Source organism: Mustela putorius, unplaced genomic scaffold (genome assembly GCF_011764305.1).
Source record: "Mustela putorius furo isolate JIRA1106 unplaced genomic scaffold, ASM1176430v1.1 tig00000461_pilon_pilon_pilon, whole genome shotgun sequence".
In the NCBI taxonomy this organism is placed as follows: domain Eukaryota; kingdom Metazoa; phylum Chordata; class Mammalia; order Carnivora; family Mustelidae; genus Mustela; species Mustela putorius.
In genome coordinates, this window is record NW_025421390.1 from 960300 (window position 1) to 986962 (window position 26663).

General features: G+C 42.1%; 1 protein-coding gene across 4 annotated transcripts in view; it reads right to left on the reverse strand.

The window, feature by feature from the left end:
- WDFY2 (WD repeat and FYVE domain containing 2) overlaps positions 1 to 26663 on the reverse strand; it is a 181707-nt gene that overhangs the window by 27953 nt on the left and 127091 nt on the right. For all 4 annotated transcript variants that reach the window (XR_006606942.1, XM_004775221.3, XM_045080569.1 and 1 more), the window contains exons 5-6: positions 19382 to 19532; positions 11742 to 11854 (exon numbers count right to left, since the gene is read on the reverse strand). Coding sequence is in view for 3 of the 4 variants with exons in the window: in XM_004775221.3 (XP_004775278.1) it covers positions 11742 to 11854; positions 19382 to 19532 (264 nt within the window). In the remaining variant the exon portion in view is untranslated. The remainder of the gene's footprint in view (positions 1 to 11741; positions 11855 to 19381; positions 19533 to 26663) is intronic.

Sequence of the window (26663 nt, forward strand, 5' to 3'; positions counted from 1 at the left end):
GGATGAGCCCAAAGCCTATAAATGCTTAAGAATGGGAGAAATACTCATTTTTTACATGAGTGAAAAATATTATATTCTGAAAAGAACATAAAATAGCATCTTGTTTATGAGAACCTGACATTTTTCTTATTTAGATGATCAATTTGTTCTAACAAAGTGCTGCACTTTAAAAGCTTTTAGGAAAGTTTCTTTTACATAATATTCTCAGAAGGATTTTCTTTCTTTTTTTTTTTAAGATCAAAGGCAGGGAGGGAAGTCCCACTATTCTGGCTTGTGGCTCATCGCTTCTCGCCATACCTGCACAACATCCTCCTGTCCATGTACAAGTAAACAGCACCCCCCCCCCCCACCCCGGCCAAATCTAAGCAGTCTGCCCCCTGCCGCCACCTAACAGCACTGAGCAGCATGGCTAGTGGCACACAGGCTCTAGTGTGGTCTCCTGAATGAATGAAGGAGCAGAGGAATGAAAATACAAACATTTTTTTTTTAATCCACAATTCTCGTTATTTGGAACTCCTCTACCAGACTTACTAACCCTTCCAAGTTAAATACTGTTCCTCCTTTTGTGCACCAACGCTTCTTCGTTCCCTGCTGTTCCACTCCACGATTACCACATTCTGGGGTTTTAAGTACCCATGGACAACTGTGGTCCTGAAGTAGCTCATCCTTCTTCCACAGGAATCTCAGAAGACCAGCAGTGGCCTAACACTGTGTCACGGAGCCTACGTCATGCACCTCACACCCTCCCATCATGCAGGTCCCAGATCAGCTCACATCATCCCAAGAAGGGTGAGTACAGTACAATAAAGAGACCTCATTCATATAACTTGTATTACAGGAGATTTAAACACAGTATGTCCAGGGCTCCGTATTGTCTGTAGTTTCAGGCATCCACTGGGGGTTCCTGAATTTGTCCCTTACAGATTGGGGAGGGGAAGGGAAACTATGCTATAACTTTTTTTTTTTTTAAACATTCTTCAGTATTTGACAGTGTAATACACTTCAAGATGTTCTATCCTGTAACACACGTTATTTATTCCCACACAGTACCCAAGTAACTTACTTGGTTAAATATCCGTGGCAGAGTTAGCCAGCTGTCTAGCTTGAGACCCACTCCCCAGCCATGAATGGACTGCTCCATGGAAAGGTGCTCTCCTGCAGGGACCATATTTATGGGCCCTCTTGTATCTAGGGGGCATGTCACCAGATCTGAGAAACTGAACCCAAAAAGTAATCTGTGTTCCTTCCAGGCCAAGGGGGTTAAGATATCCCTTTTTCACTTTCTCTTCGTACCTATGTCTCAAGGACTCTAAGACTCAGGGCATGGAGAAACCACATTCTAGAAGAAGCCAGAGTCCCTGAATTACCATATGGAAGAGAGACATAATTCAAAAACACCTGCACTGGGTTGTAATGCAAGCATGAAATAAGGTGCTGCATTAAGCCATTGAAATGTTAGAAATTGTTTATTAGCGCAGTTAGCATTAACTATTAAATGCCATCTATTTATTGGGATATACAATGAGACTGGCCTAAGGGGCACCCGGGTGGCTCAGTCAGTTAAGCAGCCAACTCTCAATTTCAGCTCAAGTCACGATCTCAGGGCCGTGAGATTGAGCCCCACGCAGGGCTCCTCACTCAACAAGCAGTCTGCTTGAGAGTCTCTCCCTTTCCCTCTGACCCTCCCCCTGCTTTGTGTCCCCTCCCTCTAAAATGAATAAATAGATCTTTAAAAAAAAAATTAAGGCTGGCCCAAGAGGAAGGTGAGAGTCACCACAGGCTTCATAAGTCAGGAAATAAAAAAAAGTTACCGGTATGGACTGTTAACACTGATGCATAGTACTTAGACAGAATTGGAGAGGACCCCGGTTGGAAAACCAGTGTACCAACCAAAGCAATCTATTGTACACTCTGAATTGTTTTTTTCCAAAAGTGTATCTGAAGTCTAAGCACTTCTCACCACCTTAACTACTACCATCCTTGCATGAACCACTACCAAAATTCTTGGCCTAGAAAATGGAAAAGCATGACACGTATTTTCATGGAACGCCTATGGGGGCAAAAGGCACTCTCAGACATTGCTAATGAGACTGCAAACTAGCACATCAGGGAAGGCCACGTACAACAAACAACACCTGCACTTGGCTTTTAATCCAGCAATCTCACTCCCAGGAATTTATCTTGAAGATACTGTCCCCATCCCCACGGAGTAATAAGAAGATACACATGCAAAAGGAGAATGCTCACAGAAGACAGTGGGTGAGTGGACTATGGTGTACTCGCTCAGTGTTCTGCAGCTAGGAGAAACGATGAACAAGATCACTTAGGAGGACAGCAAGGGATTTCCAGGATACACTGCAAAGTGAAAAAGGCAAAGCACCAAAAAAATAGCTACATTGTGCTACCTTTCATCTAAGAAAAAACTGCTAATAAGAAATGAATGAGCTCAGCTACCTTCAGCAGGTGCACAGGAATAGCAATGGAGAGGGGATGAAGCAAAGTGGCACTTTTCTGAGTATATTTTTTTGGTTTGGTTCTGTATTTTGGGACCATATTAATGTTTCACATACTCAAAAATAAGTAAATAAAATCAACAAGGGGTATGTTTGGTGGGGGGGTAGGGTATGGACCCAAAATAGAATATGAACAGAAACTAGTGAACCTAACTGTATAACAAATGAATGATGCAACCACAATGAAGCGGGGCAGGGGGAGAACTGACAAAAGTTCTTTGGAAAACAGCAATTGGACAATACAGCCTAAGGCAAAATATAAGATTTGTACACAAACATAGTACTTTAGTTAGTAGGTCTGTATATGGGTTATGTAGGTCAGCAATTCTGCAGCTATTCCATGTTTATTTTAGGACTGAGCAAGTAAATACATGGAGGATAACGAGAGCTGAGTTTCTCACTATCATCATAGCTACAGCTGTTGGGGCGGGGGGGAGGTTAGAATAAACTCTTTGGTGTTACAATGGAATTGGAAGCATCGGTATGAACTCACGTGTGTGTACACACACACAAACACAGAACACACAGAAATAGTTAGAGATGTGTGGGGACACACATACATTTCCTAGCTCTGTCTACCGAGAGGGCCTAGAAGCTACGATCACCCCACCAACAGGTGCACACAGAGCACCCAGATTCTGGCTTCTATATATTATCTTTTCTTCAATGAAAGAAACAATGGCTGAATGGATAGTTAATTCTAGGACTGAGGCACAGAGTATGCAAGATGAGCCAGGAACATCATGTGGTATCAGAAAGTGAAGAGGGGGCGCCTGGGTGGCTCAGTTGGTTAAGCATCTACCTTTGGCTCAGGTTCCTGGGATCGAGTCCCTGCATCAGGCTCCTTGCTTCTCCCTCTGCTCCTCTCCCCTACTTGTGATCTCTCTCTCTCTCATGCTCTCTCAAATAAATAAAATCTTAAAAAAAAAAAAAAAAGTGAAGGGACAGTCAAAAAGTCACAAAAGCCAGCATGAAGAAGCCATTGGTCAAATCCGGGACAATTTGAGCAAGAAAGTAAGTTGAGTGGTAGTAACAAATTCTCACACATAGAAATAATTAAGAACTCGTGAGCCATATTGGTATAAACAATGGGAAAAAAAACAAATAAATATGGGGGAGAAGTAAAGTATTTCCTTATAAAAAAATTCCAACCAAAACTGTAGAAGAGATAATGACTAGAAAAAGCACAATCTGGCAAACACCAGAGTCATAACTGTTTCTAGTAAGAGTCATCAATGGAGTCTCAGTGGAGACTCCAGTAAAATTACTGGACAGAAATATGATGAGAAACAGTATTTATACAGTTTCAAAATACTTCCTCGTAAAATACTTCTGAATTACAAAGGCTGACTAAAGTGGAGAAACTTGGCAGACACTACCTTAACCAAATGATCAACATTAACATCACCAGAAACAGGATAAATCAGTATCATGTGCCTCTTGACACAATCCACTGAGAAGGACATAACATCACTTCCATAGTATTCTTATAAAAAATGCATCACCTGAATTTAACCATGAGGAAACAACTGACAAACTCAACTGGAAGGACATTCTGGCTAGTACTTAAAAACGCCAAGGTCATGAAAGACAAAGGAAGACCAAAGAGCTGTCTCACGTTGAACGAAACCAAGGCCATGTTACCACCGAACCCAAGTGGTCCTGGATCAGCATGTGAACACCCCAAGGGCTCAGGGTCTTCCACTGCGCTTCAGTTAAGAGTTGAAAAAATGGCAGAAAAAGCTTCAAGATGGGGAGGAGGAGGGGACTGGGGAGAACAACAAATAACTCCTGAGGTCCGTCCCAGCTCTAGGTACATGTCCTAACAATGGTGTCTCTTGGAGGCTGGGGTATAAAGCACAAACCAGAGTGCTCAGTGCAAATCAGTGCAACCGGCATGTACTCTGCATCTTCCACAAGGCAGACACCAGGTTAAGTTCCATGGATATAATCAAATAAAGACTCAGATCCTACTTCAACATAAACGGAGCCTAAGAACGTGGGATTAGTCTGGAGAACAAGAAGGGCATGCATGCTGTGTTTGGTGGGGCATTCTCTCACGGAACACGGGGCTACTCCCTCTGCCTGGAGTGCCCGACTTACCTTTGATCACTCAAGTAACCCTTTTCTTTCTTCAAGGTGGAGCTCAGGCGCTGCTACAGGAAGCCTTCCCCAACACTCTCAATTCAAGTGAGGTTCCCACTGCTGTGTGTGTTTCTATCCTCAAACTCATCCACTGCATTGGAACATTATCAGATATATATCTCCCACAGGAGACTTTACATTCTGTATCTTAGTATTCAAGCAGTACCCAGTGCCTGGTACACAGTAGGTGCTTAATAAATGTTTACGCACCTGCCTGTGAGTTGCATGGCAGAGAGTAATGGGAGACAATAAAGAAGATTAATAAGCCATCACTGCAGAGGCGTCTGGCAGAGCCCCGGGATGGGGGCCAATGGGAAGGCAGCACACGGAGTCATGTGTGGGGCAGTGGAGGGCACAGAGGACTGGAGAGGAGAGCTGCTGACAGAATGGCCTCTTCCTTCCCAGGAGAGTGTTCCAGCAGCCCTCAGCTGATACCTTCCTGAACAGTCCTTACAGATGCTTCGGGCAGCACAGAAAGGCAACCCCCGCCAGCGAGCCTGCATTCCATAGCAGCGCAGACCTGCATCTTGGCACAGTCCTCACCCACAGTGTCCTCCTTGCTCTCCATATATAGGTCGGAGAACAACAGTGAGGGGCTACGGTGGGTGTGGGTTTCTGGATTTATGATATTTCAAATCACAAACATCATTTCTTCTATTTCATTTTACTTCCCTTCAGATTCCTCCATCTTTCTGCTCCCCCTCATTTCGTGGTGTCTTTTACCTACCTTTGACCTGCATAATATAGGACTGCTAAAGCAGTTTCCAACAGAAATGAATTTACTCTTAAAAATAAATGTTTTTGTCATAATAAAATTTTCTATTTTCTCATAAATGAAAAATTACATAATATCCCAACACACGGATGTACCTTATTTCACTTACTGTTACATTTTTTCCCAACTTTTAATTATTATAAATTTTGCTAAGATGAACATTTTTATTTGTAAATCTTTGATCATGTTCCTATTTAGTTAGAAGAGATTCCCAAACACGCACCAGATCAAAGAATAGGAAAACTTTTAGAAATTTAATACGTGTCACAAAAACGCACAGTGAACTCATTTTTTAGAGGCTTTTACAACGTATCTTGCAAAAGCTAGAGAGACTATGTGAAGTGTTGCCAAGTTGGGGCTGGAAATGGCTGGGTCTGTCCTTACTGGTGTGACGGGGCACTTTGCCCAGAGCGTGCCATCCCACCTACAAGGTGAAGAAAGTGTGCGGGCTTCCTGTGACGACAGGAGAGCGAGGAAGCAAGTCCCCAGAACACAAGGTCTCTTGAATTAAATCTCTGACCTTTCAGCTGCTGCATTTTGCTGAAGCGAAGAGGCTGCTGTAAAGCTAAACATGCTCTACCTGCAGGCGACCCCTTGCTCCCGAAATCCACCAACAGACATGCTGCTGTCTCCTTGCCGCCTCCCCAGGGGCATCTCCAAGCACTGGGATCTCTTTCTCCCCAGACCGCTCGAACCTCCAGTGCTCCTGGTGTCAGCAAACAGCATCACCATCCACCCAAATGCTCCCAACAGAAACCCAGGATGCCCCACCCAAAAGCCAAGTGCCACTTGATCTCCTAAAAAGGCCTCCCGCCACGCCCACGGCCATCCTCCCAGTCCAAACAAGTGGGGCTCTGGCAGCAGCCATCCTTCAAAATGATCTCTGCACATCCATTCTCGTCCCTCCACAATCCAGTGCCACCGCTGCCACACTGACTTGTTAGAATGGAAAGCAGGCCGCCGCCCTGCTCATACTTCATCACTGATGTGTGATGTGTGATGTCGTGTGATCATCACTGATGATCTCTGATTGTTCTCAGGCACTGTGAGAACAATGGCCGTCGTTCTTCACTCACATCGCCTGGGAGTTCAACCTCTATTCCTCGCCTCTGGCTTTCCACACCACCCACAGGTGGCCATACGGCTGCTCACACTTGCCCACTCCCTTCCAAATACCTGTTTCACACACCTGGGGCCTATTATGATCTCATCCCCTGGGTAACTCCTCTTTTTCCTTAAGGTTTCATTCAAACACCACTTCCCTGGAAATCTCCCATTAGCGCCCTGGAGAGGGAAGCCCTCTTCTTCTTTGCTTCCGAAGCAGCCTCTGAGGGCACTGGGGCATCGCGATACTTGCTGCACTCATAACCTTTTGAGGAACTACCTGTGTTTACTGGTTTAATGATCGCATTCCACGACTGCAAGCTGAGTAGGCAAGCATTATGTTTGTCTGATCCACCCCTCTTTCCCAGCACTCATCACGCGGAGGGCTAACGATGCAAATCTGCGTCTACTAGATGGGAAAGCCTTCACCATAAACAAAAATCAAGTTTTCAGCTTAATGATTTGAACTTGAGTATTGGCAATGAACTATACCTGTCTTTGTTTCAGTTATTTTTGTTATAGTTACACTGTAACTTTCAATAATTTCCCTAATAGTCAATGAACAAGTCTGTGTTTAATTTTTTGTTAAACAGTGTGCTTTGACAAGTTCTATTCAACCCCTTCTGTTTTTAGTACATTCATACTTATCAAAATAACCCTTAGACATAAAAGAAAAAAGTTACTTTACTAATACTATGGATTTCCAACGGTTAAAATCTGATTCTCCCATCTGCCTTTGTTCAAGTCAGTAGGACTTTTTGGTAGAAGTATTTTCTGATTTCTGCAGAAATAGCAAAGAACTATGATACCTAGCATTTAGTTCCAGAAATAAAACCAACAGAGGGAGCAAAGGAACATAAAACTAGTTTCCTAGGTCCCCATGGATTAGTAAATGCTATGTTGGCCTGTGGTATTAGGCCAATGCCATCTCTAACCCACATTTTTATATGACCTTCTGTGATGGATGAATGGTTAGGACTCTGTATACATACCAGCCTGCGTGTTTCTGAGTTTGGATCTGGACTGATAAGACCCCCAATATCATTCTTTAATGGATCTGGGTTCATCTTAAAGTCTTTGTTTTGGGGGTAAGGGAATGAGATTAATCCTTACAAAACCCCTTTTCCCAGAGTTTGGGACCTCTCAGGGCCCAGGATGGGCTGAATGGAGAGGAGGAGCTCAACAATATGTCTGCATCATCAAGGAATCTCATAGACATCCCTGCTCTGGCTACAGATGAACGAGCTGTGCTATAGCCAGACTGGCGGTGGGTGCAAACCAGTGTCTATGGATAACAGTAGTAAGCTGACTATGTGACCTGCTACATTTGCCCTCCTGTTAATTAGCAACGTTCCTGGGCCACATCTGGTCTTCCTCAAAGATACTTCATGATAAAGTCATAAAAGAATGCTTTAAACTCTGAGAAAGGTAAGGCATAATGCCAAGTTGACATTTTATTATTCGGACTAACCCAGAAGACAGGAAACCCTCGGGCCACTTTTGGATCCCCACGCAGCAGTAAGAAACAGCTACACCCCTTTTCTGGCCTAGAGGCAGCAACAGGGAGCTCAGAGCACCACCACTCTCAGCCATACAGTGAATGGCTGCCTACCAAGGAGCCAGGCTGGAAGCCGCCTCTGACTAAACCAAGTCTGGGAACTACCCAGTCAGGTCATCGGCATGCCGAACTCAGAACCAAAATTTCACCTTGGGCCCATCCACTCCTGGCTTTCCCTGCCACATTCGGAGGGGCAGTTTCCTACTAGCTTTCCAATTATGTTCTCTATTCTGCTGCCAGAACAATCTTTTAAATTCTGACCAGGTTAACATCTTTGCTTAAAACTCTTTTACAGTTTCGCATTGACGTCAGGCTACTGCCTCAGTGATCCAAATGGACTCTCGCTACCTTTCTGGCGGCCCGCCACCTCAGACTCAGTATGCCAGCCAAAAGGAGTTACTGAAGTTCCCAGGAGAGCACACTCTTGCCGATCTCCATGCCTTGGACGACACTGGTTTTCTCCGCCTGGAGTGCTCGCCTCACTTCTTTTTCATGAACTCAACGCTCATTCCTTCCCAAATATCTGAGGTTAAGCAACACCTCTGCTGAGAAGGCCTTCCTGACAGACTCCCAAACCTGTCTGAACTAAGTGCTCATTCTGTGTTCCTGGAAGTGCCCTGTATCGGCTTCCCCCTGCCTCTGCCGCCCTGTCACTTTTTGGTTCCTGTCTCTCACCGGGCTGTAAAGAATCTGAGGAAATAACTGTACCTTTTATTTCTACGATAGGGAGTAGTGGCTGCGATCAAGTAGGGAGAGCAATGCGTGTAAAGAGACCAGGGTCCAGGGCAGAACTCACCAAAAAAGATCACTAAGAACAGTCAGAGAAGGGGAAGAAAACTGGGAGAGACTGTGTCATGGAAGCCAAAGGGAGGGCCGTTACAAGCAAGAAGGAAGGGCCACGATGTTTAACGCTGCAGAAGATTAAGTATGATATGGTTTAAAAACACGTCCACTGGATACAGCAACCAGCGGGTCACCAGCCACCTTGGGGACAGCAGTGTCAGAGGAGCGAGAGACAAGCCAAACTGCAGATGGGTGGAAGGCAAATGAGAGGTGAAGAATTTGAAGCAGCCGGAAAATGACATTCTTTGAAGAAGCCTTGTTGTTTGCCACCACATGAAGACGTCATGCCAAGTGAAAGAAGCCAGTCACAAAACCACGCAACCTGCAGGATGCCTGTGAGGCACCCAGAGCAGGCAAATCCATAGAGACAGAAGGTAGAATGGTGGCTGCCAGGGGCTGGGGGTGGGGGCATGGGAGTTAGTGTTTAATGGGGTCAGAGCTGCAGTTTTATAAGACAGAAAATGTTGTATAGATGTTGTATGAATGTCCTTAATGCCGCTGAGCTGCAAGCTTAAAAATGATGAAAACGGTGAGTTTTCGATTATGTACATTTTACCGTAATTAAAAAAAAAAAAGAAAAGAAAAAAGCAGCACAGCTGTTACAAAAACTGCCTCAACAGGATACAGGATTGAGAGGGTTCTGTTGGTTGAAGAGAAAGCCAAAACATTTAAGCAAGTTAAGACACTGAGAAGAATGAGTGAGTCAAAGGGAGACAAAGGGAAGAGTTTTTGATGTGGAGACCCCAGGAGAATCGGCCCCGGGCCAGAGGACAGGAGACTCCTCAGTGAGGCAGGAGGGCCCGAGATGAGGAAGGGGTAGAGGAAGTGTGTTTACTGGGGAGGAATATAGGGCAAGCAAGAAAAAAAATGTTTTAAAAAAAGATTTATTTATTTGAGAGAGAGTGTGAGAGCACACAGGGGTATGGGGGGGGTGGGGCAGAACGGGACACAGAGAGAGAAATCTCAAGCACTGAGCGAGGAGCTGGGGCTCGATTCCAAATCATGACCAGATCTAGAGTTGGATGTTTAGCTGACTGAGCCACCCAGGCGCTCTGAAGAACATTTCTGAAGCTTCTATCTGATCACCTCTATTCTTCCTTGAAGGAGGAGCTGGGGGAGGGGGCAGGGGCTCAGGGAGAGCAGTGAAGGTCTGGAGAAGTCCCGGGGAGTATGGAGGGACTGTGGAGGGGCTGTGTGGAGGGACTGAGGTGGCACTGGCAGGTGGACTGGAATGCTGAATGGGCAGTGGTAATGGTGGCCTGAGGCTTACGTGCAACTTGCCGCAGCCCCACGGGGACAGTGTGAATGGGGCACTTGTCCTTCCAGGAAGCACCAGGGCACCTGAACCAAGAGCACTAGGCGGCTCGTGGCTGAAGTGACACCCCTCTGGAAAGCAAGAGAGGATGGGGCGCAGACATGGGGGAATGAGGGACTGAAGACTGACTGGTTAACACCGACAAGAGCAAATGGGGCCAGAGGCAGAGTTTACAAAAGCTAAAGATTAGAAGACTGAGTCAGCAGTGAAACAAAGAAGTTTAAGGTGGGAACAGTTCTGGGTCCCTATCAGGCCAGGCTTACCCAAGGTATAGGTGGCTAAAAAGAGAAACCCAATCAGGAAAGACCTGGGTCCTATCCACAGTAGATGCTTCTATGTGTTGTTCTTCCCAGAAAACAAAGATAGTTAAATTTATCTTTTAGGACTCTTTTCCCCTGGATTCAATTTCTTCTTTATGCATTCCTTTTTTTCCCCCTGAGGAAATCCCTTATGATAGGTACTGTCCCATTTTACATCCCTATTCACCTACTTGTATTCTTATATGCCATCTAAACTCAGTATGAACCTTATTCTGTACTAAATCATAAGTTGGTAATCTGCAGGAGACATAAAAAGCCCATTAAGAACCATGAAAATAGGCAGTGACTCATTTCCCAGGGTCAACATCACATATTAAAAATACTAGTAAAAACGAATTATTATTGGGGCACCTGGGTGGCTCAGTGGGTTAAAGCCTCTGCCTTTGGCTCAGGTCATGATCCCAGGGTCCTGGGATCCAGCCCCACATTAAGCTCTCCGCTCGGCAGGGAGCCTGCTTCCTCCTCTCTCTCTGCCTGCTTCTCTGCCTATTTGTGATCTCTGTCTGTCAAATAAATAAATAAAATCTTTAAAAACAAAAAACAAAAAACCTGAATCATTATCAACTATTCAAGTGTTTCAGAGGCTAAGCATGGATTATTTTATATTACCTTGCTTACATGATCCTGAGATCCTGATTCTCTCCCCAACAAACAAATCCTAAATAAAAGAAGAGCCCAGAAGTCGTCAAAAAGGAACCTGTACCTTTTTATGTAGCCTAGATACACAATGAACATATTTTTTTATTTCACTTGTCTTAGAAGTGGGGGAGTCTGTCTTGTACACCATCTTCTCGCTCCAAGGATGGAAAGGACAAACTGAGGCAGCTATCTTTTCAGCCTTCGGGGTTTGTGCAGTCGCCACCTGGCCTTAAACAATGTCTCATCAACATACGCCAACACTAGCTTTCTCCAGTGCGACAGGACACAGAACCAAATCACCAACAGGTCTGAAACAGACTGGCTCCTTTTTTGTGTGTGCACTGAAAATTGTGGAAAATTTCTGACACTGTATCTTACTGAACCATTCTGAAATCAGTTAAATGTATCATTCCTATCTGAGCACACTGTACTCTGTCACTTTCACAACATGGCAACCGAACGCCAGAACAGGCGGCCGGTGATATGTCACCGTGAGTGCAGCACGTGGAGATACGGCTTGCAGTCCTACCTGTGTGTCCTCTGAATGTTGTAACCAGGGTGCAACTGTCTTGCTCCAGTTTGAGGATGGTTACTTGGCCTGATTGGTCACCAATAAACACATGCCGGGTTTCAACATCAAATCTATCATGGAAACATTAAGGATCGTTTCTCAAAATTGAGTGGAGGAATTTAAGTACGCACATACATACATACATACATAAACCCAAGAAACATGTGAATCCCATATTTAGAAAGCTTGGATGTTAAACACTAAAAGATACAAAAGTAGACACAATGAAGTAAAAGATGCATATTATGGGACAGTAAGACATCACATGGTAATGTCATTCCTTATAACATTAATTTATAAATTTAACATAATCCCTATAAAAATAACAGAGCTTTTTTTTTTTTCTCTCTCTCAGTGCTGGGGAAGTTTATGTTCATATAAAAACTAAATAAAAAAGATGAGCCAGGAATACTCTGAAAATAAGAACAATGTGGTATGTGATAGGGGAAGTTAGCCCTACCAGATAATAGAACATGTTACAAAATCTCTGTAATTAGAAATGTGGTATCGGTGCATAAACAGACAAACAGACCCCAGGAACAAAACGGCCAAGTCTAGAAACATCAACAACAAACAGATATCAGCAGCAAAGCCAAAAGACAAACTGGAAAAAATATTAGTACCTTAAAAGGCAAAATCCCTAACACAAAAAGAAAAATCAAGAAGAAAGCAAACACAAACCTAACAGAAATGGGTAAAATGTGTATGAACACAAAGTTCAAGAAGAAATGGGAGATGAAAATGAAAACGGTATATGAAAATGAAAATGTGTGAGTCAAAGCAGACCTGAATGCTCGCCTTCGAAAGACTGCTTACAAGGCTGGGCTGGTGTCTCACAACGTGGATTTCTGGAGGGTCCCACCTTTAGCAGACAAGAGTGGCTCCCTGTGCCTTAACTGTACATAGAATATGGTTTATGCCAAATACCTGCTTTCTTACTTAGTCCAGAATTTCAGTACCTGTCAGAGAGAGGCTGCCTAGTGACTGGTCTCCAGTACAAACCTAAGGCACTGAGTCTCTAACTAGCTTGTGGGGTTGATAACACCTAGTAACGCCACATCTAGAGATCTATCCCAGAGATACACTGGCCAAAGTACAAAATGCATGCTGGAGGCTATTTGGGCCACACTATTTTAAATAGCTAAAGTTTGAAGGCAACAAAAAAATTCCAACAAAATGGCACTTACTGAATTAACTAGGACATGCCCATGCAATATTGGGGGGGAAAGGAGCTCCATATCATAAGCAAACAGACATGGAGAAATTTCCAGGGTATATTATAAAGTGGGGAAAACAAGTCAAGGTATTTAAGCTACACTATCTTTGCCTAAGAAAGAGAGGGCTAGAGAAGTGTGTGTGTGTCTTGCAGGGAGGGGGGTGGGGGGGTAGACTTATTTTACAAAAGGAAGCTCTGGAATGATAAATCAAGATCTCACACAAGTGGCTGCCTATGGAGAAGGGAGAATCGAGCTGAAGGGACAGGGATGGTAATGAGACTTCTCTTGTCATAGTTTCCATTCTGGAATCATGTCATTATTTTACATATTAAAAATATGTATAAATTTAAAAGAAAAAAATCCCCCAAATTGACAACAAAGTAAAATCAATGAACCTAACTACCAAGTTGGTGGTATAACCACAGTTAACAGAATTATTCAAGTGACTCTAAAATAGTGTTTCAACTGTACATCCTTGGGAGAATGTATTCTGAGGACAAGGAGAACTGCAAGGAAATCTAAAATCTCATTCCGTAGTCTTGTTGCTATAATACTGCTATTATTATTTTGAAACAGCTTAAATGTACCACAGGATAAAGTAGATATGCTAATGTTTTAGAAGACAAAATTTTCAGCTCAAGGTAAAAGAATCAAGTACAAAAATGAAGTAGAAACCCTATAATGTTAAATCTGAATTTATTATATGAAATATTTAATTTTCTTTTCAGAAATATACACTCATATATTCCCTAGCTATCTCTGAATGCTACTCCTCACTAAAAGAAATGGCTAATTCAGGACAGGGACAGGAAAATACAAGATGAGGTTAAGACATGTTGTATCAAAGGCTCTCTATCAAAAGCAAGAGGGGGGTCACCTGGGTGGCTCAGTGGGTTAAAGCCTCTGCTTCTGGCTCAGGTCATGATTCCAGGGTCCTGGGATGGAGCCCCACATTGGGCTCTCTGCTCAGCGGGGGGCCTGCTTCTCCCCCCCATCCTCCTTTTGCTTCCCTCTCTGCCTACTTGTGATCTCTGTCAAATAAATAAATAAAATCTTAAAAAAAAAAAAAAAAAAAAGCAAGTGAGATTATAGCAAACGACACTGGAGCCAGTATGATGGAACGCTTACTGGCCAACAATGGGACAATACTACCATCAAAAAAGGCAAATTACTGAAACCTACTGGATATATTATTTAAAAAAAAAAAACAAAAAAACCTTAAAGGAGTTTATAATAGGGGTGCCTGGGTGGCTCAGTGGTTAAGGCCTCTGCCTTCGGCTCAGGTCATGATCCCAGGGTCCTGGGATCAAGCCTCACGTCAGGCTCTCTGCTCAGCAGGTAGCCTGCCTCCTCCTCCTCTCTCTCTCTGCCTGCCTCTCTGCCTGCTTCTGATCTGTCTGTCAAATAAATTAAAAAAAAAAAAATAAAGGAGTTTATAATAATGCTCAAAAAGAAAAAAAAAAAAAAGACACCTACTGGAGGTAACCAGGGCACTGAATCTCCACTCTGAAAATGAGCAATTAAAGATAATTAAGAATTTATGTTACTTTTCCCATACTAAATGTATCTCAAATAGCCCTAGTTAAATGAGGGAAAGTTCTACTTTATAAAGAATTCCAAATAACACATGTGGAGTAAATGATCTGATTACACAATCGCCATTTTTGTGACCCTAACAAAAGAACTGGTTCAGGAGAGACCAATAAAGGCAAGGCTGATGAGCGGGTCAAGTGCCACAGCAACCCCGGGGTCACCACCTGAAAAACTGACCAATATGGGCCTTGATGGCAAGGGGGGACAACCCATCACTTAGGTGCCTCCTGCTGCAAGCACTAGGAACCAGACAGCACAACCACAAGCTGGATCTGAACTGAACCAAGACTGTAGAGGTAACCCCCAGCTTACCAAAAAACCATGGGAGAAGTATAGGTAGAAGTGATGAAATGACATCATGAAGAAGCACAGATCACTTCAAAACGTGGGGCTGCCTCCAGGAACATGGACTCTGTACCTCCAACAAGTTATAGGAGGATTTAAAAAAAAAGGGAGGGGTGCCTGGGTGGCTCAGTGTTTTAAAGCGTCTACGTTTGGCTCAGGTCATCACCCCAGGGTCCTGGGATTGAGCTCCGCATCGGGCTCTCTGCTCAGCAGGGAGCCTGATTCCTCCTCTCTCTCTGCCTGCCTCTCTGCCTACTTGTGACTCTGTCAAATAAATAAATAAAAATCTTTTTTAAAAAAAGGTGGGGGGAAGGAGGAGATCACTGCTCTAGACTGAGATATTTAGGATAGGACAACCATAGTCAATTTGCGAACTGTGTCTGGACCCGATTTCAAGTCAACTCACTGGAAAAAGCCAGTAAGTGAGATGTGAAAATGGATCAATTATTCTATAGTATCAAGTAATGGTTATAAATTTTTAGGAGTCATAATAGCATCGTGACTACTGAAAAATTCTGTATTTTTCAGTGGCACACAATGAAGTTGGTAAGGATGAAATGACATTAGGTCTGAAATTTGTTTCTGAATACTCCAGCAAGGAGAGAGAGAAAGCCAAAAAGATTGAAGAATCAATCTTGGATCTGGAGAGTATGTGAGTGTCCATTACAGCCTCTTCTCCCAGATGGTGCATGTTTTGAAAATTTTCATCATAAAACATTTTTTTAAAAGTAAAGAACAAGACACCACAGATTCTCCCAGTCTCAAGAACAAGGGAGATATACGTAAAACAACATTAAGATTGATGTGGACTAAGATCACCTTACATTTACCTAGATTAATTATAAGGACACAGATAAAGAAACAAACGCACTCTGATACCCAACAGTCTTTATGATGGCAGGTGAACAGTAGCAGTCTCGTAAAAAAATATAAATGCAGCAAAAGCTATTTGAAAGAGAACTGAAATAATAAAATTATAGTACAACCTCAAAGCCAGCATGACCGTCATTAATATAAAAATCAAGATAATCTTATAGCTTTCCAGTACTCTTGCCCTGAATATGAATAGATCTAAGAGACTTCCTGGTGAAAAGACCTTGTCCTATATAGGGTGACATCCTGGAAATACCTACAACATGAATAGAATCTTGAAACGGAGAGTACCTTAATTATTTCTGCAGAAGCATGAAAAACGGGATTGAAACACAGTCAAATGACAAGACTAAAAGCTGACGCTTAAGTATTCACAAATTTAAATACTAGGAAGTAAAGGGACGGAGGAAAACAGTTAAATTTCCTAACATCAACCTGCCAGGTGACTTTTGGGAAATACCTCCACTCTGCTGGATTTAGGTGTTCAAAGGGCTAGTGGAAAGATGGTAATACCCAAGTTCTAATCCTGGTTCTGGCAGTCCCTTAACCTTTCTGAGCCTTGGATTCTACACTGTGAAAATTGGGAATTTGGTCTTTTGGTTTTTACTTCTAATTATTGTTCTGAGAGTGAGCAAAGTAACATTATGTAGAAGCACTAAATAAAACTTTGGGGAACTGCAAATTAAGACATTTTTCTTTTTCCTCTGCTCCTCGCTCTCCTCTCTTCCTTTCAGTTACTGTTGTTACTGTTCTAGCTCTCTCAATGCTTGCAGCTTCAGACCTTTAGCCAAAGCAACCAAAGATTTTGAGGTTATTCAGGATCTGGTAATTCGATTTTTGAAAGGTCAGTTTCTTTGTCTTCCTTTATTTCTCTACTTGAATTTTGGTTATTTCCACAGTACTTCTCCCCCTCCCCTGTGAGGCCGGAACAAAGGGAAAAAAAAGGCTAACTCAACCTGATTTTTCTCTGTTGCTGACGTGGATGAATGACCGCTTGAGTTGGAGATGGGAAAAAGGTGGTTCATCTGTGGAAGTTTCTTATGTAACACCACCACTGTCCACTAGAAAGAGACATTAGGGTACTGATATTATTCTGAATATTTTACGTTGTTTCAGCAGAACTTCTTCCTTAAGAAACCTGTAAGTATGACAGGTGGCAGAAAGAAGAGGAAAGAGGTGGGATGGAGGATTCCCATGAAGAAATGTGTTTAAAAGTTGGATTTTAGTGTGAACCCCAACATTGTATGAGTATGTTTACACTGTTAACAATCTGTGCACCAGGCACCTTCCAGAAAAAACCCTCCAGCTCTGGGAAAGTAGCATGTTTCCCATACGACATCCTCTGAAACAGTAACATGAAGTTACGCATTGTGCACAGAGCATCGGAAACTTATCAGAGATAGAAGGCTGTAAGGCCATTCTTAAATCAGGGGTAAGGGCAGGCACTGTGGCTCCAAAGTCGGAGCTGGAGAAGCAAAATGTGGAAGGTGAGGGAATCTTCTGGAAGAGCCTGAAGCTCCCCTCCCCATTAACAGCAAGGCTGAACTAGATGGTTACACTGGGAAATGAACCCAGAGGCTTTTACACACACACACACACACACACACACATACACACACACTTCTGATATCGGATCACATGATTTTTTCAGCTTGGTAAACCACATGGTGTGGTCAAAGGAAACAGCTGAAAAATGAAGGTGACTTTAGAAGATGCCTAAAGGGAAGGGTCAGGGACTACCACAGTCCGGAGACTTTCGATTCTGGGCATTCGTGTTGTTTCTCATTTTCAGATAGCTTAAAAAGTAAACTTCTTCTTCTTAAGGGTAAGATCTGCCTTTTTTCTATATTCCTTGGCTTGGCTAAATAATAAAGAAGATGTATCTTTTAGACGTAGCTAGTGATGTAGAACCTGGCATAGTACGAACAAATTCTATTGACGCCATTCTGGTCTCAAAAGGGTAACATGGTATGATGGGAGAAAACAGCAGTGCAGGGCAGAAGACCTGGGTTCTGGTGACTTTTTGACATACTAGCAGGGTGGCTGCAGATAAGGCAGGAGACCCTTTCTGCGCTTCAGCTGACTCATCTGTAAAATGAGGAGTTGACCCAGATGACCACTAAGAGCCTTTCCAATTCTAATACTGTAAGAAATCAGTCAACTACGACAAGAGAGTTCATATATTTCAGGCATTAGACTTATGTCAACTGGCTTTTAGAAAGTAAACTCAGGTTTCTTAACAGGGGGTATCACCCTCTCAAAGATAAGTTGATCCTGTTTGCTGCTCCTTATCACTCTCATTTCTGGCCTGCTTGTCAACTTGCCATTTTTAAAACCTTCCAGGATGGCCATCCTTAGTTTCATCATCTTGCTCTTCCAAGTGAGGAAAACAAGAAAGAAAAAGAGGAGTACCATTAGCTAACACACACACACACACACACACACACACACACAAATACAGCTACTGTCGCCCGTCTGCAAGGAGACAGCAAAGTACTTTGTCAGATTTGTTGAGAATCACTGAATAGGCATTTTATAAATATGAGATGAACATTTGAAAAGCAAGTCTTACTACTTCTTCCTGCTTTTGCTGACAAGTGATCTGTTTCCATGTATTCCCTCATTCATCACAAGGTGGAGAATGATTCTCTGCTTTTTAAACCAAGAAGCCCAGGGCCTGCTGTTCCTTACACAGCAGCATCACCGCCCCGGGCTTCACAACAGTCAAGCCCGTGTATGCTGCAGCCCAGTGGGCTGGATTTGAGGATTACCCAATATAAGGGATATTCACACCCAGCGTATAGGTCTAGAAACTTGGGGGATAAGAATTAGTATCATTCTACATATCCTGGAAGGGCCTTATACCTGGAACAAAGTCTGTACTATTACCGTATAAATACCAGCTAACCTGTGGTTGTGGCCCTGTAGCTTCTCCATAAATATTTTAAAGATTTTTTTTTTTTTTTTTTTTTATTTATCAGAGGGGAGGGGGAGAGAGCGAGCACAGGCAGACAGAATGGCAGGCAGAGGCAGAGGGAGAAGCAGGCTCCCCGCTGAGCAAGGAGCCCGATGTGGGACTCGATCCCAGGACGCTGGGATCATGACCTGAGCCGAAGGCAGCTGCTTAACCAACTGAGCCACCCAGGCGTCCCTCCATAAATATTTTAAAATAAATAGGATTCCGGTGGTTCTTCACAACCTTAATATCTGTATGCAATTACTTCTGTAGGTAAAGGCTGTCTTTCATTGATGGTTTTATCTCCCTGTTCCAGAATTCCTTATGACAGCTGAGGCTCAGAAATCTGGACTGGGCCCTGTCTGGATGTCAGAGTCACCTTACAAGCTGCTCATCAGCAGGATCTGTTATTTGGGGGGAAATTACCTCACTTTCACCCACCTCCGTGAGGACCCTCCATGATTTGTGTTACCAGTCAAGTCAGTGAGAATCTTAATTAGCAGGGCAACTCAGCAAATAACAAACTTTCAAGTTGCACATACCCAAACTTTTCATGAAAGAAAGGAGACAACAGCTAAGTTCCCACCAAGGGATTTTTGTTCAGCAAAGGATACTGCAGGCCCGAGGCCACGGCACTGGTACGGTAACCTCCCAGGCGTTGCCCACTCTCCGAGCAGTGCCAGGCAAACTGCTTGTCCTGCCCCGTGCTCAGCACCCACTCCAGCTCCAGGACAAACAGGATCATCGTCACTCTGCTCTGATGCGCTAAAAGCCAAGAGACAAGAAAATAACCCATAAAGCATCATAAAGGAGATTGATAAAGCATGGTCCACAGAGACGTGACACTGTCTTCTCCCCATCCCAGACAAAGCTGGAAAGTATGGACAGACATTAGAAACACACCCCGGAACAGTGGTTCTCACTAGGGGGAGAGGTATACCACTGTACACAGGCATGCCTGAGTTGTTTTAAAAAAAACAAACAACAACAAAAAAAATACTATCCATTTCCTTCCATCCCTCTCTTTCTTTCCCACCTGCACCAACCCCAAGTTCACCACCATCCAGAAGTCCCTATTACCAAAGGGCCTGGGCCACCTCTCTCAGACATAATAGAGCTGCTGGACTGGAGAGAGTCAGTCTCAGTGTGATCACAGAACAACAGAACACATGAGGTCTTATAAGAAAGTCACCTGGGTGAGTTTATGCAAACTTAAAAAAAGTACGGAGCACTACTGTTCTCCTTTTGGTGAAGTGTGGCTTACTATAAACCCACAACAAAGTTCTAGATGAATTTTCTGTAAGAAATCAAATGCTGGGAAGGAGGGCAGATTTACTCCCAAGTGACATGTAAAAGAGAAGGAAATCACCCTTATATCAAAGTATACACACATGTGATAAGGAAGGCAAATCTCCCAGGGTTGCTCACACACAGGCAACACCATCCCAGAATTACCGTATCACACAAAATCACAGTTAGAAGAAACTGCTCATATCATCTACTCCATCTCCCTATTTTACATATGGGTAAACTCGGGCACAATGAAGTTGAGTAGTTTGGCCAAGATCTCATGGCTTCTCAATTATCAAATAAAAATCCATAAAAATTTGTTTTTTCTTACACAGTTCCAGAGAATGAGGCAGAGGGTGCCCATGGCTGTTGAACAGAGCTGACTGGGATAGACAAAGATCAGTAACCTGAATCTGGACCTCACTGTCCCTGTGCCCAGGAGCTGGCAGTGTGGTAGGCAAGAGGAGACCCGTCATGAGCGGAATGTCGTGATAGAGAAAATACCAGTGTCCCATTCTGATCGTGAAAACAGAGTTAGTAGGGATGGACCAATGCAGCTCTACTGACAATAACAGTATCACCTGCCAATTTCTGAGTGTCTAACAAGTGCCAAGAACTTACATATATTCTTTCACTTAGTCACTATAATGACCCTGCAAAAGTGGGTGGTTTCTTCATCTTACAGACACAACCTGGCCTTGGCAGGAGGGCCCTTTTACACTGGCTACCAAACCAAAGAGTACCTACAGGACAGCCATTTCACCGAATGCCTGATATTTTAAAATCTGATATTTGGGGGCACCTGGGTGGCTCAATGGGTTAAAGCCTCTGCCTTCGGCTCAGGTCATGATCCCAGGGTCCTGGAATGGAGTCCCGCATTGGGCTCTCTGCTCAGCAAGGAGCCTGCTTCCCTTCCTCTCTCTCTGCCTACTTGTGATCTCTGTCAAATAAATCAATAAAATCTTTAAAAAAGTACAATAAAATCTGATATTTGAAGCATCGAGTTTCTAAAGGGACACAACAAAGAAGGGGTATAGAAGCAATAATACCATGACTTCTCTACAGTAAACACCTGCCTGTCAGAGTATCAGTCACCATTCGAGATCAAAATGTTTGTTGTCTTTAACATAAAAGATATGACTTCTCAGAAACTCCTGAAGATCTTGTCATCAAATGTCCAATTCGAGCTCCACCAATGATGGAATCAAATGAACTTCTCTATTGCTTCAAGTTTCTCAAGTCTATTTCAGCGAGATGGTAGCCTCCAGCATTTTGTCCCTATCTGCCATCACTTTCTAAGTCTAAGAGGGAGGACGGCAGCCCAAAACAGAAGGGACGGGTTAAGCACTCTGAGCTGCCCTGATGTGAGGGGAGTAGACAGAGGCTCTCAAAGGTTGAGTGACTTGCTCAGATCGGCACAATGAATGATGAAACTAGAACTAAATCCCTAGCTTCTCTTTCTGTCAGGCTGGCTAGGACTACTGGAAAAACAAACAACAAAACATGCCCCCAAACTCAGAGCACATACTCCTTCTAAGGTGACAGAATTCTTTAATTCAAGAAGAAACCCTTTAAAGGTACACACATATCACTAAGCTGCAGAAACATGGGCTTGAAGTCTGGCCATACTTCTTGACTAGGAAGGCTGAGAGAGGACATCCTTGTCTTGTTTGTGATCATAGTGGAAAAGCATATCATTTCTCACAATTAAGTACAATGTCAGCTACAGACTTTTGTAGATATTTCTTAATGGAGGTGAGGAAGTTCGCCTTGATTTGTAGTTGGCTCTGTATTTTTATCATGAATAGGTGGCAGAATTTATCAGATGCTTTTTCTGCACCAATTGATATGATCATATCATTTTACTTCTTTAGCCTCTTGTTGTGATGGATTACACTGATTTTCAAATGTTAAACCAGCTTTGCATATCCGGAATAAATCCCCTTGGGCATGGGTATGTAATTTCTTCTGTATATTCTTGGATTTGCTAGAATTTTTTAAAAGGATTATAACATCTAAGTTCATGAGAGTTACTGGCCTGTAGTTTTCTTAATAGTGTTTTTGGTTTTGGTATCACTGATTGTTTTTTAAAAAAAAGTTTATTGAGGTAAAATTCATCATTTAAATAATTGTAGAGTGTATCATTTAGTGGCTATTAGTATATTCACAATGTTGTACAATTATCATGGAAAAATGTTCTATTTATAGAACATTTCCATGACCCCAAAACAAACCCACATCCCCAATTCCTCCTCCCTTGTCCCCGGGCAACCACTAAATACTTTCTATCTCAACGGATTCTTCTATTCTTTTTTTTTTTTTTTTTTTTAAGACTATTTATTTGGGAGGGGGGAATAGCACTTAAGTGGGGGAGGCGCAGAAGGAGAGGAACAAACAGACTCCCCACTGAATGGGGAGCCCACTGTGGGACTTGATTCCAGGACCCAGAGATCATGACCTGACCCAAAGTCAGATGCTAAACCAACTGAGCCACACAGACTGAGCCATACCTCCCTTATTCCTGACATTTCATATAAATGTATTCATATAAAGAATGGTCCTTTGTGTCTAGTTTCTTTCACTGACTTAATGTGTTTTCAAGGTTCATCCACATTGTAGCATGTATTAATATTTCATTCCTTTTTTGTGTCCAAAACCTAATTCATTTTATTGGTATACCACATTTTATTTAACCATTCATCCATTCATGGATGTTTAGGTTGTTTCCACTTCTTGCCTATTGTGAATATAGGCACAATGGCATGCGATCCTTCCTTCCATTTCTTTGGGGTATAAACTTGAAATAATCCTTGCTTGGTCATGATGTACTATCCTTTGTATACGCTGCTGAATTTGATTTGCTAAAATTCTGTTGGAATTTTTGCATCTGTTTTCATGGGGAAGGCTGGCCTGTATATTTCTTTTCTTGTACTGTCTTTGTCTAGTTATCATGTCAGATACCACCACTTCAAAAATCATCTGGAAAGTCTTTTTCTGAAGGAGTTTGTGTAGAATTTGTATTGTTTCTTCCTTAAATGTTTGATAAAATTTACTAGTAAAGCCATCTGGGCCTGGGGTTTTCTTTGTGGGAAGGTTTATTTATAAAGTCAATTTCTTTAGTAGATATAGGGTTATTAGGATTATCTATTTCTTCCTGACCTTTCACAATTTTTACTTTTCAAAGATTTGTTCATTTCACTTAGGTTGTCAGATTTATTGGCATAAAGTTTTTTATAATATTCCTTATTATCCTTAAATATCACTACAATCTCTAATAGTGTCACTTCCCTTATTCCTGATACTGGTGGCCTGAATCTTCTCTCCTTTTTTTCTGGTTTAAGTCTGGCTAGAGGTTTATTGCTTTTATTCCTCCTCTCAAAACAAACAACAGTTTTTGGTGTCATTGATACTTCCTTATTTTCTTTTTCTATTTCATGAACTTCTGCTATGATCTTTCTTCTCTTCTGCTTAAGATTTTATTTATTTATTTGAGAGGGACAGAGAGAGCACAAGCAGGGGAAGAGGCAGAGGGAGAAGCAGACTCCCCATTGAGTGGGGAGCCTGACATGGAGCTCCATCCCAGGACCCTAGGATCACAACCTGAGCTGAAGGCAGATGCCCAACTGACTGAGCTACCTGGATGCCCCCCTTTCTGGTTTCCTGATGTAGAAACTAAGGTCACTGATTTGAGACCTTTCTTTCTTCTAACATAGGTGTTTAGTTAAGTACTGCTTTAGTAGCATACCACAAATTTTGATACACTGTTTCCACTTTGATTTCTTCTTTGACCCATGGATTACTTAGATGGTCCATGGTTATTTAGCTTCCTAATATCTGGGGCTTTTCTGGAGATATTTCTGTTAATTGACTCCTGGTTCAGTATCATTTTGATCAGAGAACACACCTTTGAATTCTTCCAAATTTACTGAGACCCGTTTTATGGCCCAGAATACGATCTATTGATAAATGTTCTGTGTGAAGTTGAAAAGAATGTGTCTTCTGCTTTAGTTTAATGGAATGTTCTACAGATGCCAATTACAGCACGTTGGCTGTGTACTGTGTTCAAGCCTTTTATACCTTACTGATTTTCTGCCTACTTATTCTGTCAATTACTGATATATTCAATCAATTATTGAGAGAAGTTCTAAAATTTCTGACTAAAATTGAGGATGTGTCTATTTCTCCTCCTAAAGTTTCATCAGGTTTTGCTTCACATATTTCAAAGCTATGTTTATTAAGAGTATAAACATTTGGGATCATTATGCCCTCCTGATGGATTGATCCTTATCCATTATGAAATAATCTCTGGTAATACAATCCTTTATCCCTGGTAATATTCTTTTCTCTAAAGTCTATTATCAACATAGCCACTCCAGCCTTTTTTTGACTACTGTTTGTACTATGTATCTTTTGTTATCCTTTTACTTGTAACTACTTTATGTCTTTATATTTAAAGTACATTTCTTGTAGGTGGTTTATATTTGGGTCTCCTTTTTTCATTCAAGCTGATGGCCTCTGCCTTTTAATTGGCCTCAGACCACATACATTTAATATGACTATTGATTACTGGTAGGTTTAAATCTATCCCTTTGCTATTTGTTTTCTATTTTTCCCTCTTACTCTTTTTTTTTTTTTTTTTTGGGCAGGGGAAGAGGAGTTCAGTGAGAATGATTTTAATGATTCCATTTTATCTCCTTGGCTGGCAAATTAGTAGTAACTTTTGGATTTGTTCTTTTATGGCTGCTTTAGGGCCAGAAGTATACATCTTTAACTTACCATAGTCTTCCTTCAAGTGATTCTACTCCACTTCATGTGTAGCACAAGAATCTTACAACAACAGCATACATTTCCATTTCTCCCCACTTCTTGGCTTTTGTGTTACTACTGATGTCAAACATTTTAATTTTACATGTTATGACCCTCATGCTACTTTATTACTTTTAGTTGAAAAGCAAATTGTCTTTTTATAAGATTTAAATAATAACGAAAAATCTTATAGTAACCATGCCTGCTGTTCTTCATCCTTTTGTGTAGATCCCTATCTTCTTCCTTTGGCATCATTTACTTCCTTCCTGAAGGACTTCCTTTAACATTTCCTTAAGTGCAGGTCTATGAATTCTCTGTTTTTCATGCCCCCAAAATTTTTTATTTCACCTCCATTTTCGATATCTGTTGGATTGATTCCTTTTAACTTTTGTAATCTTATTTTTATTATTATGAATTCATCTTAAGGGGGGCTTGTTTTTGCTGTGAGATCTTTGTGTGATTTGTCTTGTTGAAGAGAGCTTTTGAATTTATTTCTAGTAGGTACCAGGAGGATACCCCTGGCCCAGAACCAATTCATACGTTAAATTCTTAAGCTGAAGCTTCTAGCACCACGTGAATGATTTAAATTTGTGTTCCAAATCCAAAATTTTAGGTTGTAATTTTCATTTACCTGGAAGATTCTTCCCTTTGATCCAGATTTGAGATCAGGAATAAATTATGCTATGGTCTTCTGGGCCAGTAAGTGGAGAGTATGGATCCTCTTTTTCATGGGGCTATAGTCCTTTATGCATTTCATCTTTATATGTAAATATGAGTTGCAACTTCCTATCTCACTCAAGTCCTAGGTCTCATCTTTTGTCCCTAAGTGAATGTTCATACAAAAGCTTTTACCTATTAGAAGTTCTGTTTTTCTCCCCAAGATAGCTACCATGTCAGGTAGTATGCATATCATTTTGAGTTTTAATTCTGTCTTTGCTTCTGGTACATGGGACTCACCCTCCTGTTTCTCTCATGGGCTTAGCATTATATTTTAAAAATATATATATAATGACTACTGGGATTTCAAAATGTCTTGATGAGTTGAGATGATGGACTTAATGAGATGAATAACCTGTAGTCCAGCATTTAGGCTAAAAACAAAATAACCCCCCCTCTCTACCCCCACACCAAGAAAAGCAACAGCTTCAAAATTACAGGAGACATAGTTTAATAATAACTCAAGTGAGAAGCATTAAGGGGTTTGAGCTCACTGCTCCACATGAGCCCACAGTATAAAGTGGCCTGTCAGAAGTTCACCCTTTATGGAACAGTGACCAGAAGAGGAAGGAAATACAATTCTGTAGTTATCACATTACATATGTATATTGGTTATCTACTGTATAACAAATTATGCCAAAACTTAATAGCGTAACACAGTAAACATTTATTATCTCAGAATTTCTGTGGATCATAAATCTTGATATAGCTTAGCTTGGTGCCTCTACTAAAAGGTGTCTCACAGGATGAAATCAAGGTGTGGTGGGACTATGGTCTCATCCATAAGACTGACAGAGGAAGGACCTGCAGAACTCCATGCTCTCTCATGTTGACTAGACTCACTCCTCAGAGGTTACTGAGCTACCTGAGCCACTTAAGTGGCTTCCCTCAGTTCCTCACCACATAGGCCTCTCCATAAAGTGGCTCACAAGATGGCAGCTGGCTTCCATGAGAACCAGAAAGAGCAGGAGAGAGCAAGCAAGAAGGACTAATCTCTTTGTAACTTAATCTTAGAAGTGACATCAATCATTTGCCATATATTAGATACAGGCTACACTCAAGGGCATGAATAACAAAAGACAA